The 16,086-nt window shown below is 41.3% G+C and overlaps 1 protein-coding gene across 2 annotated transcripts in view; it reads right to left on the reverse strand.

The window, feature by feature from the left end:
- The window catches only part of tmprss15 (transmembrane serine protease 15), a 101,822-nt gene that overhangs the window by 45,116 nt on the left and 40,620 nt on the right, over positions 1-16,086 (reverse strand). For both annotated transcript variants that reach the window (XM_063050272.1, XM_063050273.1), the window contains exons 9-10: positions 12,171-12,320; positions 1,678-1,774 (exon numbers count right to left, since the gene is read on the reverse strand). In XM_063050272.1, coding sequence (XP_062906342.1) covers positions 1,678-1,774; positions 12,171-12,320 — 247 coding nt within the window. The remainder of the gene's footprint in view (positions 1-1,677; positions 1,775-12,170; positions 12,321-16,086) is intronic.

Raw genomic sequence — 16,086 nt, forward strand, 5'->3', positions numbered from 1 at the left:
TCGGGAATATATACTTTAAAAAAACAAAATGTAAGCATTGAACGATAATGCTGAGAACATGAGCTGTAGAGTCTTTGAAAGTGGGTCTCTAGAATGTGGAATCAGTTCACAGTTGAAGTGAATGAAGTTATCCACGCTAGTTTAGGAGTCTGATGGTTGAAGGGTAATAACTATTCCTGAACTTGGTGGTGTGGCTTCCAAGGCTCCTGTACCCCCTTCCTATTGGCAGCAGCGAGACAAGACCACAGTCTGGCTGGTGGGGGTCCTTGATAATGGATATATCCATGGTACAGATCACCCCTTCCCTGAATGCCACCTCACTCCTGCTTCATGAGACCATGGACAGCTACATTCACCAACATGATGTGACTGGAATTAAAATGATTGCAAACATCAACAGTCATCTCCACTGACCTAATGATCAAAGGAAGGACACAGAAGGTGTTTTTTTTCTCTCCCAGGGTGGAAAAGTCCTCTACTTGAAGAGGAATATTCAAAGTGAGAGGGAGAGAGAGGTGTGCGGGCCAAGTTTTTTTTACACAGGGAGTGGTGGAATGGGTGGCCGGGGTAGTGGTGGAAGTAGATACAATATTGGTGTTTAAGAGATTATTAGACAGACACATGGATATGCAGGGAATGGAGGGGTAAGGGCACCCAGAAGAGATTTAGTTTTATTTAATATTATAGTTGATGTACATGTTGTGCACCAAAGAGCCTGTTCCTGTGCTACATATTTCAATGTTCTAGATGTGGGCCTGAGTATAGGTCCATCTATGCAATCTGCCCATTAGGAATTTGTCACACTGAGACCTGATCCTATCCGTAAAGTTGACACACATGGGCACACGCTACTCTGAGGTATCTCAGTGAGAACATGAATGCACACAGGCTTGCATTTTCACACGGACACTCGTTTATCTGCTCGGATACACACCTACTCATGTGTCTACACACGCAATCATACACACACACACACACACACACATACATACACGGATACACACATACACACACACACACACACACGGATACACACATATACACACACACACACACAGACATACATACACAGATACACACATACACACTTGCAACACACACGTACACACACACACACAAACTGGGCTTCCCTTCAATTTAGAGATACACCATGGTAACAGGTATTTTCAATCCAAAAAGGCTCCACACCCAAAATCTCCATTTCACTGGCCCAATTCGTCTCTTCCTCCAGTTCCCAACTTCACTCTTAACCTCTTCATTACATTACTTACATTTTAAAAATCCAGCAGAGGGTTTTAGTTTACACTTTATCACTATCATCTCTTTTAACTTCTAAATGTCTATTTAGAGATCGAGCACGATAACTGGCCCCTCCAGCCTAACAAGTCCAATTACACCAATGGGACCAACTAACCTACTAACACATACAGTATGTGTAGAGACTGTGGAAGGAAACCAAAGCCCACATGTATAAACTCCTGACGGACAGTTGCAGAATTGAGCCCAAGGTCACTGGTGCTATAAGTCATTACACTACTCGCTGTGTTACCATGTCACCACCTGCACCCAATTACATCCCCACTGCTTCCTTGAGATCTTTTCAGCATCTGAAGGAAAAACAGTTTAGACTGTCACTTCATTGTTTAATAAAATGCAACTCTAAGGTTCATTACTCACCAGAAACTAAGACATGAAGAGTTGGTATCAGTGGACAACACAGGACTGTAGAGACGGATCTTTTCAAAATGATTTCTGGGTACCACAATATAAAACCCTGGAATTAAAGAGTAGTTATCGATATTGTATCTCAGGAACAAAAACATAATATGGAACCAACACAATGTTGGAGGAACTCAACAGGTCAAGCAGCATCCATGGAGGGGAATAGATAGTCAACTTTTCGGGCCAAATTCCTTCTTCAGGACTGGAAAGGAAGAGGGAAGAAGCCGCAATAAGAAGGTGGGAGCAGGGGAAGGAGTACAGGGTGGCAGATAATAGGTGAGTTGGCCCCAACACTGAGCACATTTACACAGAGAGCTGCCACAAGGAAGCAGCATCCTTTAGAGCGTCATAGAACTCTACAGCCCCTTTGGCCCATCTAATCTATGCCAAACCATTAATCTGCCTAGTCCCATTGACTTGTACTTGGACCATGGCCCTCTATGCCCCATCCATCCATGTATATATCTAAATTTTTCTGAAATGTTGAAATTGAACCCACATCCACCACGTGCTGGTAGCTCATTCCGCACTCTCACCACCCTCTGAGTGAAGAAGTTCTCTCTCATGTTCTCCTTAAAGATTTCACCTTTCACCCTTAACACATGACCTCCAATTCTAGTCACACACAACCTCAGTGGAAAAAGCCTGCTTGCATTTATCCTATCTATACTCCTCATAATTTTATATACCTCTATCAAATCTGCCCTCAATCTTCTACATTCCAGGGAATATTGACTTAACTTACTCTATCTTTCACCTATAATTTAAGTCTGCAAGTCCCAAAAACATCCTTGTAAATTTTCTCTGTACTCTTTCAATCTTATTTACATCTTTCCTATAGGTAGGTGGCCAAAACTGTATACAATACTCCAAATTAGATCCCAACTCCTATACTCAATACATCGATTTATGAAGGCCAATGTGCCAAAATGCTTTCTTTATGACCGAATCTTCCTGTGACACCACTTTCAAGGACTGAACCTTCATGACCAACCTCCCATGTGGGACCCTGTTAAAGGCCTTGCTACAGTCCACTGTTTTGCCTTCATCAATTTTCCTGGTAACTTCCTCGAAAAACCGTAAATTTGGTTAGACACAACTTACTGCTCACAAAGCCACATTTACTATCCCTAATCAGTTCCTCTCTATCCAAATTTTTGTATACATCTGGTCCCTTAGAATATTTTCCCACTCCTGATATCAGGCTCATTGGCCTATAATTTCCTGGCCTATTCTTAAAGCCTTTCTTAAACAACAGAACAACACTAGCTATCCACCAATATTCTAGCACATCAACTGTAGATAAGGATGTTTTAAATATCTCTGCTAGGGTCCCTACAATTTCTTCACCTGCCTGCCACAGGATCCAAGGGAACACCTTGTCATGCCCTGGGATTTATCCACCTTAATTTGCCTCAAGACAACAAATACCTCCTCCTCTGTAATCTGTATAGGGTCCATGACCTCATTGCTGCTTTGCCTCATTTCTGTAGACTCTGCGTACATCTCCCGAGTAAATATAGATTCAAAAATTCCACTTAAGATCTCCCCCATCTTTTTCAGCTCCATGCATAGATTACCAGGTCCTCAGATCATCCAGAGGACCAATTTTGCCCCTTACAATTGTTACGTACCTCATGGATGTCTTGTGACTGTCTTATGACCATGATGTAAATGAGCATCTTATGAGCATGATGTAATGGTCTTGCGGAGGTCACATGACATAATTTTCCTGCCAGTGAGGTCACATGATGACCTGTTCTCAACAGGTATATAAAGGAGACCACTGGTGTGACGCAGTTAGTTTTCAGTTTGGTTTTGTGTTAGATACTCCATTATCCTGCGTATCTGTCTTATGACGCAGTTCGTTTTTAAACCGGCGTTTTGCTTTCTACTTTAAGGTGGTATTTGTGCTGGCAGTTTCGACAATATCTGCCAGATTTTTGTTTTAGTTTTACCTTTGCAGTTTAATATCGGAGAGTGAAGACCTTTATAAAAGTACGAGACCCAAAGGATTGAGAAAAATTAGTGTTGTTCAGGTGTTTCAAAAAGGATCGACCTTATTAAGTCTTCGGTCAAGAAATAGTGACCTGCATCTAAGATAACTCCTGCCAAAAGAGCAAGGAAATTTATGCAGGGTTCGCTCGCCAGGAAAAGGTCAGTTCCTTTTAAGCCATTTATCTCCTTCGGCGTGAATCCTTTGGACAGAACCAGCAGAAACGTCGCGTCTATGAAGAAATCCTTCTCCAGGAAAGTCTCTCCTAATTGACTGTATAAATCTCTTGGACTTTCGAATTTGCCATTCTAAGAACTGTGTTCGAATTTACTATTTTAAGAACTGTTTTCACATTTACCCTTTTAAGAACTGTTCCAGAGTTGCCGTATAGCAGTTAAATTCCTGTTAAGTTAGTCGTTTAAATACATTTCTCTATTTTTGAGCAGAGTTTAATAAATGTGTGCTTGTTTTTATGAAACCTGACTAAATTGATATTCATTGTTGCTGGTCATGTGACACAATCCTTTTGCTCTTAACATATCTGTAGAATCACCAAGGATTCTCCTTCACATTGTCTGCTGGAAGAACCTCATGCCTTCTTTTAGCCCTCCTGATGTCTTTCTTAAGGGTTCTCTTGCATTTTTATACTTCTCAAGTACCTTATTTATTCCTACCTGCACTTACCTGTTATGCACCTCCTTCTTTTTCTGAACCAAAGCCTCAGTATCTCTCAAAAACTAAGGTTCCCTAAACCTGTTATCCTTGCCTTCTATTCTTAGAGGTACATACGAGCATTGTACACTCAAAATTTCATTTTTGGAGGCCTTCCACTTACCAAGTACAGCTTTGCCAGAAAACATCCTGTTCCAATCCACACTTGCCAGATCATTTCTGATACCATCAAAATTGGCATTTCTCCAATTCAGAATCTTTACCCAAGAACCAGACCTATCCTTTTCCATAATTACCTTGAAACTAATAGCATTATCATCACTAGATGCAAACTGTTCCCCTACACAAATTCTGTCACCTGCCCTGTCTCATTTCCTAATAGGAGATCCAGTATCACACTCTCTCTAGTTGGGACTTGTATGTACTGATTAAGGAAACTTTCCTGAACACATTTGACAAACTGTTTCCCATCTAGTCCCTTTACAGTATGGGAGTCCCAGTCTATATGTGAAAAATTAAAATCACCTACTAAAACAAGCTTATGTTTTTGTAACAGTCTGTGATCTCTTTACAAATTTGTTCCTGTAAACCCTGTGGACCATTGAGTAGTCTATAATATACAATTCTATTAACATGGTTATACCTTTCCAATAAAACCTCAGTCGATGAGCACTCCAGTCTGGCCTGACAGAGCACTGCCATGACATTTTCTTTGACTAGTAACACCTCCCCTCCTCCTTTAATCACTCCCATTCTATCACGTGTTAAACAACGGAACCTCAGAATATTGAGCTGCCAGTCCTGCCCCTCCTGCCACCAAGCCTCACTAATGTCTACAATGTCACAATTCCACGTGCTGATCCATGCCCGGTGCTCATCTGCCTTTCCTGTGAAACTTCTTACATTGCAATATATGCAGCTCAAAACATTAGCCCCACCATGCTTGACCTTTCGATTCCTGACTTTGTATGTAGGCTTAACAACATCTTTCTCCACTGTCTGCTCTGGCACTCCTAATCCCCTGCAACTCCAGTTTAAACCAACCCCCCTACCATGCTGTTCAAGCAAACTGTCCCACTAGAATATCCCTCCAGTTTACATCCAAACCATCCTTTCATACAGGCCCCACCTTCCCTGGAAGAGAGTCCAACCATCCAAAAATCTGAAACCCTCCCTCATGCACTATCTCCTTAGCCACATATTAAACTGTATGATCTTCATATTCCTGGCTTTAGCAGCACATGGCATGGGTAGCAGTCCTGATATCACAACCCCGGAGGTCCTGTCCTTTAACTTATCACCTAACTCTCTGAACACTCTGTAGGACCTCGGTACACCTCCTAACCTTGTCATTGGTACCAGAGTGGACCACAACCTCTGGCTGCTCATGTTCCCATTTAGGAATACTCACCAAGGACCTCCACCATCTTCGCCATGCTCTCTTCTCACTACTGCCATCAGGAGGAGGTACAGGAGCCTCAGGCCCTGCACCACTAAGTACAGAAACATTTATTGCCCTACAAACATCGGGGTCTTGAACCAGCATGGATAACTTCATTCACCACCACACTGAACTGATTCCATGACCTACAGACTCACTTTCAAAGACTCAAAGTGGTTACTTATTTGCACAATTTGTCTTCTTTTTCACATCGGTTGTTTGTCAGTCTTGGTTTATATATAGTTTTTAAATAAAATTTATTATTGTATTTCTTTATTTTTGTGTAAATGCTTGCAAGGAAATCAATCTCAAGGTAGTCTGTGGTTAGTTGTTAGTCTTTTGTATTTTGTGTTTAGTCCTCCTGTTGTATTTTTTTAATTTTTCTGTAAACACTTGCAAGAAAATGAATCTCAAAGTTGTATATGGTAACTAATGCATACTTAGAGTCATAAAGTCATAGAAATGCACAGCACAGAAACAGGCCCTTTGGCCCATCTGGCCAAAACCGACCCATTTAAGCTACCTACTCCCATCGACCTGCACCAGGACCATAGAACTCCAAACCCCTACCTTCCTGGTACCAATCCAAACTTGTCTTAAATGCACTTGGGTTGGCAGCGCATTCCACACACTCATCTCGTGACCCTCTGAGTGAAGAAATTTCCCGCCATGTTCCCCTTAAACTTCTCATCTTTCAACCTTAACCTCTGACCTCTGGTTGTAGTCCAACCCAACCTCAGTGGAAAAAGTCTTGCTTTTGCCTCATCTATATCCCTCATAATATTTATTATCACTTTGATAATAAATTTACATTGACTTTGAAATTTGCTTTAGCTTCAAGGCATGATCAAAGTTGCAGAACTGAACTTCCCCAACTTTCAAGGAAAAGAGCTGGATTTTTATTCGAGGATAATGAGAGAAAAGGGCAAATAAACACAGTCCTTTGCAGAGAATGTGATATTACTAAAACAAATTTCCAACCACACACAAAAGGTAACAAGTCATGCATTCACCACCCACCTGTCCTCGCAATCAGCTGTTGGTGTTTTATAAGGCTGGCCTCCTGAATTGTGCGCTTTGTGGGGGAGGATTGTTTGAAACTGATAAATAACAGGAGTTATTTGTGCTGAGATCCATCTGCTCATCACCTGTTAATTCCCTGGACTTTACTCCTCCTGTTTAGGCAACAACTTCAATCATTTCCTGAGCTGGGAAATGGCTGAGTGTGAGGTGCAGAGAAGTCAACGTAAATTCATGATCAAAGTAAGTATATGTCACTATATATTACCGTGGATTTACTTTTTTGCAGGCATTTACGGAAAATAAAGAAATAAAATAGAATTTATGAAAAACTATACATGACAAAGTCTGACAGATAACCAGTGCACAAAATAAGACAGATTGTGCTTATTAAAAATCGTAATACTGAGAACATGAGTTGTAAAGTTGCAAGTGAGTCTGTAGGTTCTGGAATCATTTCAGTGTTGAGGTAAGACAATCTACAACTCTTGATGCCTACTTCCTCTTCCCTTTTTGTTTTCTAAGATTAGTAGACAAGATTTTAATCCCATTATTAAACATACATTAAGAAGTTGGTTTCAGTTTCGTAGATCTTTTGAGTTAAATAATTTTATTCTTTCTAGTAATATCCATCTCAATTTTTTTTTGGATATCAATTTTGGATAAGGCTTTTTTAATTTGGAAAACCAAGGGAATAATAACTTTTTCAGTTTTGTTTTTAGGGGACTGTTTAATGTCTTTTTCTCAGTTAGTGGATAAGTATGATTTATCTAATGTACACTTTTTTAGATATTTACAAATTAGGAATTTTTTACATGGGTTTGTTGCCAAATTACCCTTCTGCTTATCCACCTAATAGGAGAGATGCTGTCTTCCAGTTTAAACCATTTCAAAAAAGGTTAATCGCTATAATCTATAAACGGTTATTGAACTCAGGAATGATATCTAATGATAAAATTAAACGTGCTTGGGAATCGGAATTTCAAGAGTCATTTTCAGATAATCAATGGAGTAAAATTTTTCATTTGGTTAATAACTCATCTATGTGTGCCCGTCATTCCTTGATACAGTTCAAGGTAGTGCACTGGGCCCATATGTCAAAGGATAAACTAGCGCGTACTTCTTCCACTATCAATCCTATTTGTGACAGATGTAATATTGAGGTGGCCACTTTAATTCATATGTATTGGTCTTGAATAAAGCTAGATAACTTTTGGAGAGATGTTTTCAAAATGCTATCAAAAGTCTTGGATCTGGATCTACAACCTAATTTGCTTACGGCAATTTTTGGGATTATCCCATCGGAAGCAGGAAACATTCCTGTTTCTACTCAATGTATGATAGCCTTTTCGACTTTACTGGCTAGGAGAGCCATTTTATTGAAGTGGAAGGATTCTAATCCACCTACGGTCTTTTACTGGCTCTCCTCCATTATGTTCTGTTTAAGTTTAGAGAAAATAAGAAGTTGGACATTTGATACATCCTTTAAATTTGAGCAAATCTGGCAACCTTTTATTCAATATTTTCATTTAATTTGATTTATTACTCTTCCAATTTTTTTTTCGAAGTTTTAGATTTGATCAGAAAGTCTTCCTGTTTTTTTGGTCGTATCCTCAGAATGGACTGCCCAGTCCCTTTATTTTGTGTCTTTTTTTTTGTATAGTGTAGTTGTTTTTTTCTTCTTCATTTAAAATTTAAAGTTTTCTCTTTTCTCTTCATGAACTGATAAGAGGAGAATTGCTGTTTTCTTTTTTTTGTTATGTATTATATACTAGCTTAATACTATGTAAGATTTTGATAATGTCTATCTTAATCTCGGTTTGTATTGTTATTGATATATATATTTGAGATAATTCTCCTCTTGTTTGTACTTATGTTCCTTTTAAATCAATAAAAAGATTAATAAAGAAAGAAAAATGCCCACGGCGCTCGTAACATCATTAACAACCCATTCCACCCAGGACACCGTCTGTTCAATCTCCCATCATCGGTGCAGAATGTGTAGGATGAGGAAACACAAACCAATCCTCATAGAGGGATCAGAAGTGGTGAAAGTGAACAATCCTGGGTGTCAATATCTCTGAGGACTTAACCTGGTCACAACATATTGATACAGCTATAAAGAAGACAAGACAATGGCTGTATTTCACTCGGAGTTTGAGGAGATTTGGTTTTTCACCTAAAACACTGAAAAACTTTTACAGATGTAGAGCATTCTGATAGGCTGCATCACTGTCTGGTACAGTGGGGCTATAACACAGGATCGAAAGAAGCTACAGAAAGTTGTAAAGTTAGTCAGCTCCATCATGAGTACTAGCCTCCATTGTACCGAAGACATTTTCAGGGAGCGGTGCCTCAGGAAGGTGGCTCCCATCGTTAAGGACCCCAACCACCCAGGACATGACCTCTTACCATAGAGAAGGGGGTACAGAAGCCTGAAGGCACACACACAGCGATTCAGGAACAGTTTTTTTTCCCCTCTGCCATCTGATTTCCGAATGGACATTGATCCCATGAACACAACCTCATTACTTTATATTTCATTTTTGTCCTCCTTATTTAATAATGTGACAGTTATATTAAACCTGATTCTGATTCTGGTAGGAGATATAAAAGCATCTTAGCCAAGATAGTAAGACTGAAAAACAGATTCTTCCTGAGGATTGTCGTGCAGCTGAATAATGCTACATCCCAGCTTGCCAATGGCCTTTAAGTATTATGAAGTATGGAAGTAAATATGGGAAGTTTTTTTAAATTAAGCTATACCACATGCATTGTAAATATCTGTTTTGCATGGACTGGATCCATAGTCTTGAGCAATAATATTAAGGTTTTATTCTATTCTATCCACACTGGCTCAGGAGCCTGATGGTTGAAGGGTAGTAACTGTTCCTGAACCTGGTGGAGTGGGACCTCCTGCTCCTGTACTTCCTATCCTATGGTGGTAGCAAGAAGAGAGCTTGGCCTGGATGGTGGGGTCTATGATGATGGCTGCTCCTTTCCTGTTGCAGTGCTCAATGGTTGGGAAGGATTTGACTGTGATGGACAGGTCTTTATCTGCCTTTTTTGGTAAACTTTTCCATACCTGAGCATTAATGTTTGCATACCAGGCAGTGACACAACCAGTTAGGCTACTCTTCACTATGTATCTATTTGAACAGAAAGGTGAGGTCTCTGGTACAAAGGAAGCCTAAATCCAAACTTCAATCCAAACCAACTAAAATACCACCAAGAAAACTGAAATGAAAACAGAAAGCATTAGAGACATTTGGTAGGTCGAGCAACATATATGTGGTGAAGAAAGTGCAAGAGTCTAGGATCGGGGGCACAGCTCAGAGTAGAAGGACATCCCTTTAGAACAGAGATAAGGAAGAATTTCTTCAGCCAGAGGGTGGTGAACCTGTAGAATTCACTGCTGCTGATGGCTGTGGATGCCAAGTTATTGGGTATACTTAAAACAGAGTTTGATAGGCTCTTGATTAGCAAAGCTGGCAACAGTTTTGGCGAGAAGGCTGAAGAATGGTGTTGAGAGGGAAAATAAATCAGCCACGATGGAACATCCATTAGTCTTGCGAGACCATGGATCTGCACCTGGAAAGTCTTCACTCTCCAGAGCACAGGCCTGGGCAAGGTTGTATGGAAGACCAGCAGTTGTCCATGCTGCAAGTCTCCCCTCTCCACGACACCAGTGTTGTCCAAGGGAAGGGCATTAGGACCCATACAGCTTGGCACCAGTGTCGTCGCAGAGCAATGTGTGATTAAGTGCCTCGCTCAAGGACACAATACGTTCTCTCGGCTGGGGCTTGAACTCACGACCTTCAGGTCGCTAGTCCAATGCCTTAACCACTTGGCCACATGCCCACACAGAAGAACAGACTCAAGCCAAATAGCCTAATTCTGTTCCTATGTCTTATGGTCTGATGGCTACTGGAACCTGCATCTTGGGCAAGGTTTAATCAACGTGGTTTGTGGATTAGACTCTGCAGTTCACGTTATGATATCTCTGGTTTCTGGTCGCTCCCTTTTTGTTGCTATTTTGAGTGATTTTTGAACGGGGAAAACTGGCTCTGTGGCCTGAAGTTAAAGAACAAAACAGGGCTAGACTGAACAGAACTGAGCTTAACTGAATATGCCTGGTGAATTTACCAAGTGTTTTATATAGTGCTCTTGTTCGTTATTTTTGTCATTTGCATGATTTGTTCTCTTTTTTTTTGCATTTACAGTTTTTGATGTTTTCTTTTGAACAGGTTCTATGGTGTTTCTTTATTTCATAGCTGCCTGTAGGAAGATGAATCTCAGGGTTGTACGCTGCCTACGTGCTTTGATAATAAATGTACTTTGAATCGATTAATTATGCATTAGCTTGCTTATTGTTTAAATGCAGCACAACTCCACACTCTACTGATGCCGTTACTCCAACAGAGATTTATTTTATATTTGCTTATTTATCTTATTTTGAGATAAAACATGGTAATAAGACCTTCTGGCCAATGAGCCTGTACCTCACATGTACACCCATTTGATCAATTAACCTGCTAACCTGGACATCTTCGGGCTGTGAGAGGAAACCTTCACGGTCATGGGGGGAATGTATGAACTCGTCACAGACAGCAGTGGGAAGTGAACCTAGGTTGCTGGCACTATGAAATAGCGTTACACTTTCCACTATGCTACTGTGCCACCATAACGCGGTTTTTCTGCATTGTTACTTTTATACGTGATGAGCTTGGCACGGCCTGTCAGGCGGAGTTCAAGGAAGAGAACAATACATTTTGAACTGAGTGAGAACATTGTATGTAAATACTTGGTTCGAGAGAGAGCTTTCAAGGATTATTTTAAGGAAGAAACAAAAATGGGGCAGAGAGGGTTCGGGAGGAAATTGCAATCTCATGGCCGTGGCAGCTGAAGACATGGCCGTCAATGGTGGAGGAATTTTATTTGGCATTTATAAGAGACAAGTCAAGAATGGTGATAGAAATGTAGGAGATCCCGTCGCCTGCTCTGTTTACCAAGTGATTGCTTATTTACTTAATTTATTTATTGACATACAGCACTGAGTAGGTCTTTCTGGCCCTCCAGGTTGTGCCACCAGCAACCCCCGATTTTAACCCTAGCTTAATCACGGAACATTTACAATGACCAATTAACCCACTAACCAGTACATCTTTGAACTGTGGGAGGAAACCAGAGCACCCAGAGGAAACCCACATGGTCACAGGGAGAACGCACAAATCCCTTACATAGGAGAGTGGGATTGAACTCCAAACTCCGAGCTGTAGTAGCGTTTTGCTAACCGCTATGCGAGTTCACTCATCGTACCTGATTGGTTCCCAAATGTATGATCATTAGTCGGCCCAGAGAATGGCGGGTAGGAAGGGCCACTTATTCTCTCCCAATCAGCTACATTTGTTGGATCTTGTCTCCAGTAGCAAAATCCATCTTGGAAATCGCAGTCTATTTTCTCCTGATCTGTAGGCAAATATCACAAGAATGTAAGTTAGGTACCAAATGTTTAGGATCCAACCCCAAATTCCTTCATTTTCTTAATAATCTAAGCCCGGGGTTAACTTGTTATTGGTGAGTCACATGATAGACAATATTTGTTACAGGACATGGAGTGGACAATGCCAAAACTAATGGGATGGATGTCCCTGTCACTCAATGTGGAGAAACACTGCAGATAATAACAAATACTGAAATATTCAAGTGTAGCATCTTTGTGTTCAAGATGTTTGATAGAACTCCTCACCACCAAGAGGTGGTAGGGTGATAGATATTAATTGGGAGTTGTTTACCTCATAGCTGGGCTGTGGTAGACTATACCTGTCTCACAATCCCCCTTTGAACCTTAATATTAGGAGTTAGAGAAGATTTGGTATGTCAATATTCAAGACTCAAGATTATTTGTCACGTGTACATTGAAACATACAGTGGAAATGCTTCATTTGCATTAACAACCAATACACCGAAGGATGTGCTGGGGGCAGCCCACAAGCATTGCCAGACATTCCAGCACCAACATAACAATCCCACAATGCCCGCCAGCACAACACAGAACACAACAAGCAACAAAACAACACAGCAAAGACAGCTCCCTCCCACCCATGCATGTGTAGTCCTTTAACCCAGGGCAGGTCTCCAGCCTCCAATGGACACAGTCTCGGCCTGCAAATGCCGGATTTCTATCTCCCTACAGGACTTGCAGATATTCACAGACTTGGCTCTGGCCAACAAGCCTCACCTTCCAGACTTCCAATTCAACCCTCAATCTCTGGCATCAATCCCAGACACGCCGAAGACTCCAGCAAATTTCTACAGATGTGCCATGAAAAGCATTCCGATTGCTTGCATCATCACCTGGTATGGAGGTTCCAATGCACAGGGTTGTAAGAGACATCAGAGATAAATTTAGCCAGCTCCATCATGGGCACTGGTCTCTCTATTATTACCCTTTAACCATCAGGATCTTGAGCCAAAGGGGATAACTTCACTCAACTTCACTCACCCTAACACTAAATTTCCCCTAGTGGGAGGGGAAAGGAGTTACTCTAACTTCTCATCTTTTTTCTCCAGTCCTGATTAAGGGTCTCAGCTTGAAACATCAACTGTTTACTCTTCTCCATAGATACTGCCTGATCTGCTGAGTTCCTCCAGCTTTCGTGTGTGCTGCGTGGATTTCCCGCATCTGTAGATTTTCTCTTGTTTGTGTCTGAGCAGTTCCCACATCCTATAGATTCACATTCACGGACCCTTCATCTCATATTTTCAATTTTTATTGCTTATTTATTTATTATTATCTTTTATTTTGGTATCTGCATATTTTATTGTCTTTTGCATATTGGTTGTTTGTCTATTTTGTTGTCTGTAGTTTTTCTTTCTTTTTTGGCGTGTGCGTGCATGCGCGTCTGTGTGTGCGTGCGACCGTGATGATGGATTTTTCATGGCTTTTTACAATGCGCAGAGCGAGAGAGAGAGAGACTGTGAGGCCTCCCACTCCTCACACAGACATTTTTCGCGGTATTTTCCCTTTGTCTTACGAGGTCGAGTTGCGTACTCAGCACTCAACCTGGCATGGATGGAAAACGTACTTGGGGGCAGACCCGACTAGTTTCGAACACCCACTCCCAGGTCCGGCGCTGATGTCGTTGCGCCACCAGCCGGCCCCGTCTATAGTTTTTCATGGATCCTATTGTATTTGTTCGTACTTACTGTGAATGCCTGCAAGAAAATGAATTTCAGGCTTGTATATAGTGACGTATATGTACTTTAATAATAGACTAACCTTGAACTTTGAACTTAGAACTAAAAGTGGTGCCTCAAGAAGATGGCATCCATCATCGAGGGTGCTCACCACCTGGGACATGCTCTCTTCTCATTGCTGCCATGAGGGAGGAGATACGGGAGCCTGAAGACCCACACTCAACTCCACAGCTTCTTCACTCTGCTATCAGATATCTGAATGGTCCATAAACACTACCCACTATTTCTCTTTTCCATTATTATTTTTTTATTTTTATTGTATATATAATGATTTGTTATGCCTGTGCTGTAAGTTGCCACAAAACAACGAATTTCATGCCCTAGTTGGTTCATTGATTTGATTGTGGTTATTGTTCTATTATGGATTTATTGAGTATGCCCATAAGAAAATACATATCAGCGTTGTATATGGTGACATATGTGCACTTTGGCAATAAATCTTTTAAAAACATAGAAACATAGAAAACGTACAGCACAATACAGGCCTCTCAGCCCACAAAGTCGTGCTGAACATGCCCCTACCTTAGAAATTGCTAGGGTTACCCATAGCCCTCTATTTTTCTAAGCTCCATGTACCTATCCAAAAGTCTCTTAAAAGACCCTATCGTTTCCGCCCCCACCACCATTGCTGGCAACCCATTCCACATACTCACCACTCTCTACGTAAAAAACTCACCCCTGACATCTCCTCTGTACCTGCTTCCAAGCACCTTAAACCTGTGCCCTCTCATGGCAGCTATTTCAGCCCTGGGAAAAAGCCTCTGACTATCCACACGATCAATGCCTCTCATCATCTTATACACCTCTATCAGGTCACCTCTCATCCTCCGTCGCTCCAAGGAGAAAAGGCCGAGCTCATTCAACCTGTTTTCATAAGGCATGCTCCCCAATCCAGGCAACGTCCTTGTAAATCTCCTCTGCACCCTTTCTATGGTTTCCACATCAGTTTCCTTTGAACTTTGAACTTCATCAATAAACCTAATTTTGATTCTGAGTTTTTTGGGGGAAAAAACTTCAATTTTGTATGAAACATATCCCAACTTTTATTCACACATGTGCAATCTAATTTTACGTTGAGTTCTAATTGACGACAGTTGCTTTTACGTCATGGATTATCCCAGTGGTGATGGGACAGGCATTTCCCAGGTTACCACAAGGTCCTATTCCTGAGAATTGTTCATAACTTTTCAATATCTTTTTCCCATTCATATCAATACAGGTTTGGAACCTAGTTGAAATGTTTAGTACCATGCATTTAAGGTGAGAGGGGGTCATTTCAGAGGAGACGTGAAGGACAAATTTTTTACACAGAGAGTGGTGGGTGCCTGGAATGGTAAAGGCAGAAACAGTAGGGACTTTTCAGAGACTTTTAGATGGACACATGAATGTAAGGAAATTTGAAGGATATGGGTATTTTGTAGGCAGAGGAGATTGGTTAGCCAGTTGATTACTAATTTAATTGGATTGGCACAACATTGTGGACTGAAGGACCTGTCTCTGTGCTGTTCTGTGTTCTAACATGAGTAGTTGGTGGGTTGGAAAAGAACAAAGTACATGAGAAAGGATCATTAGAAATGGCAATGGGAGAGTGAGCTGCCAGCTGCTCTCTCTGACTCAGTGAGTGAGCGAATACGACCACTCAGTGCTCTCGGCTTGGCTCGGCACCACCCAGCACTGTGGTAAACCATATATATGTTGTAACTGGGTTAACTGTCTGGACACGCCCCTCTGCTGACTGCCCCTGTGGCTCCTCCCACAGATTACTGTATAAAGGTGTTTCGCCTTGCCCCACCCCCTCAGTCCAGGGGCAGACACTCACCATGGAGGTCGTATTGTACAGCGAATAAAAGCCTTTCAGTATTTTACCTAACCTCAGTCTTTTGGAGTTATTGAAGGTGCTTCAAGCACCCAGTTGTTGTGTGCAGTGGGGAGGGTGAGGTGGATGGGGGGGGGGTTAGGTAAAGGGAGAGAAGGC

The sequence above is a fragment of the Mobula hypostoma genome, chromosome 6, assembly GCF_963921235.1.
Source record: "Mobula hypostoma chromosome 6, sMobHyp1.1, whole genome shotgun sequence".
Classification (NCBI taxonomy): Eukaryota; Metazoa; Chordata; class Chondrichthyes; order Myliobatiformes; family Myliobatidae; genus Mobula; species Mobula hypostoma.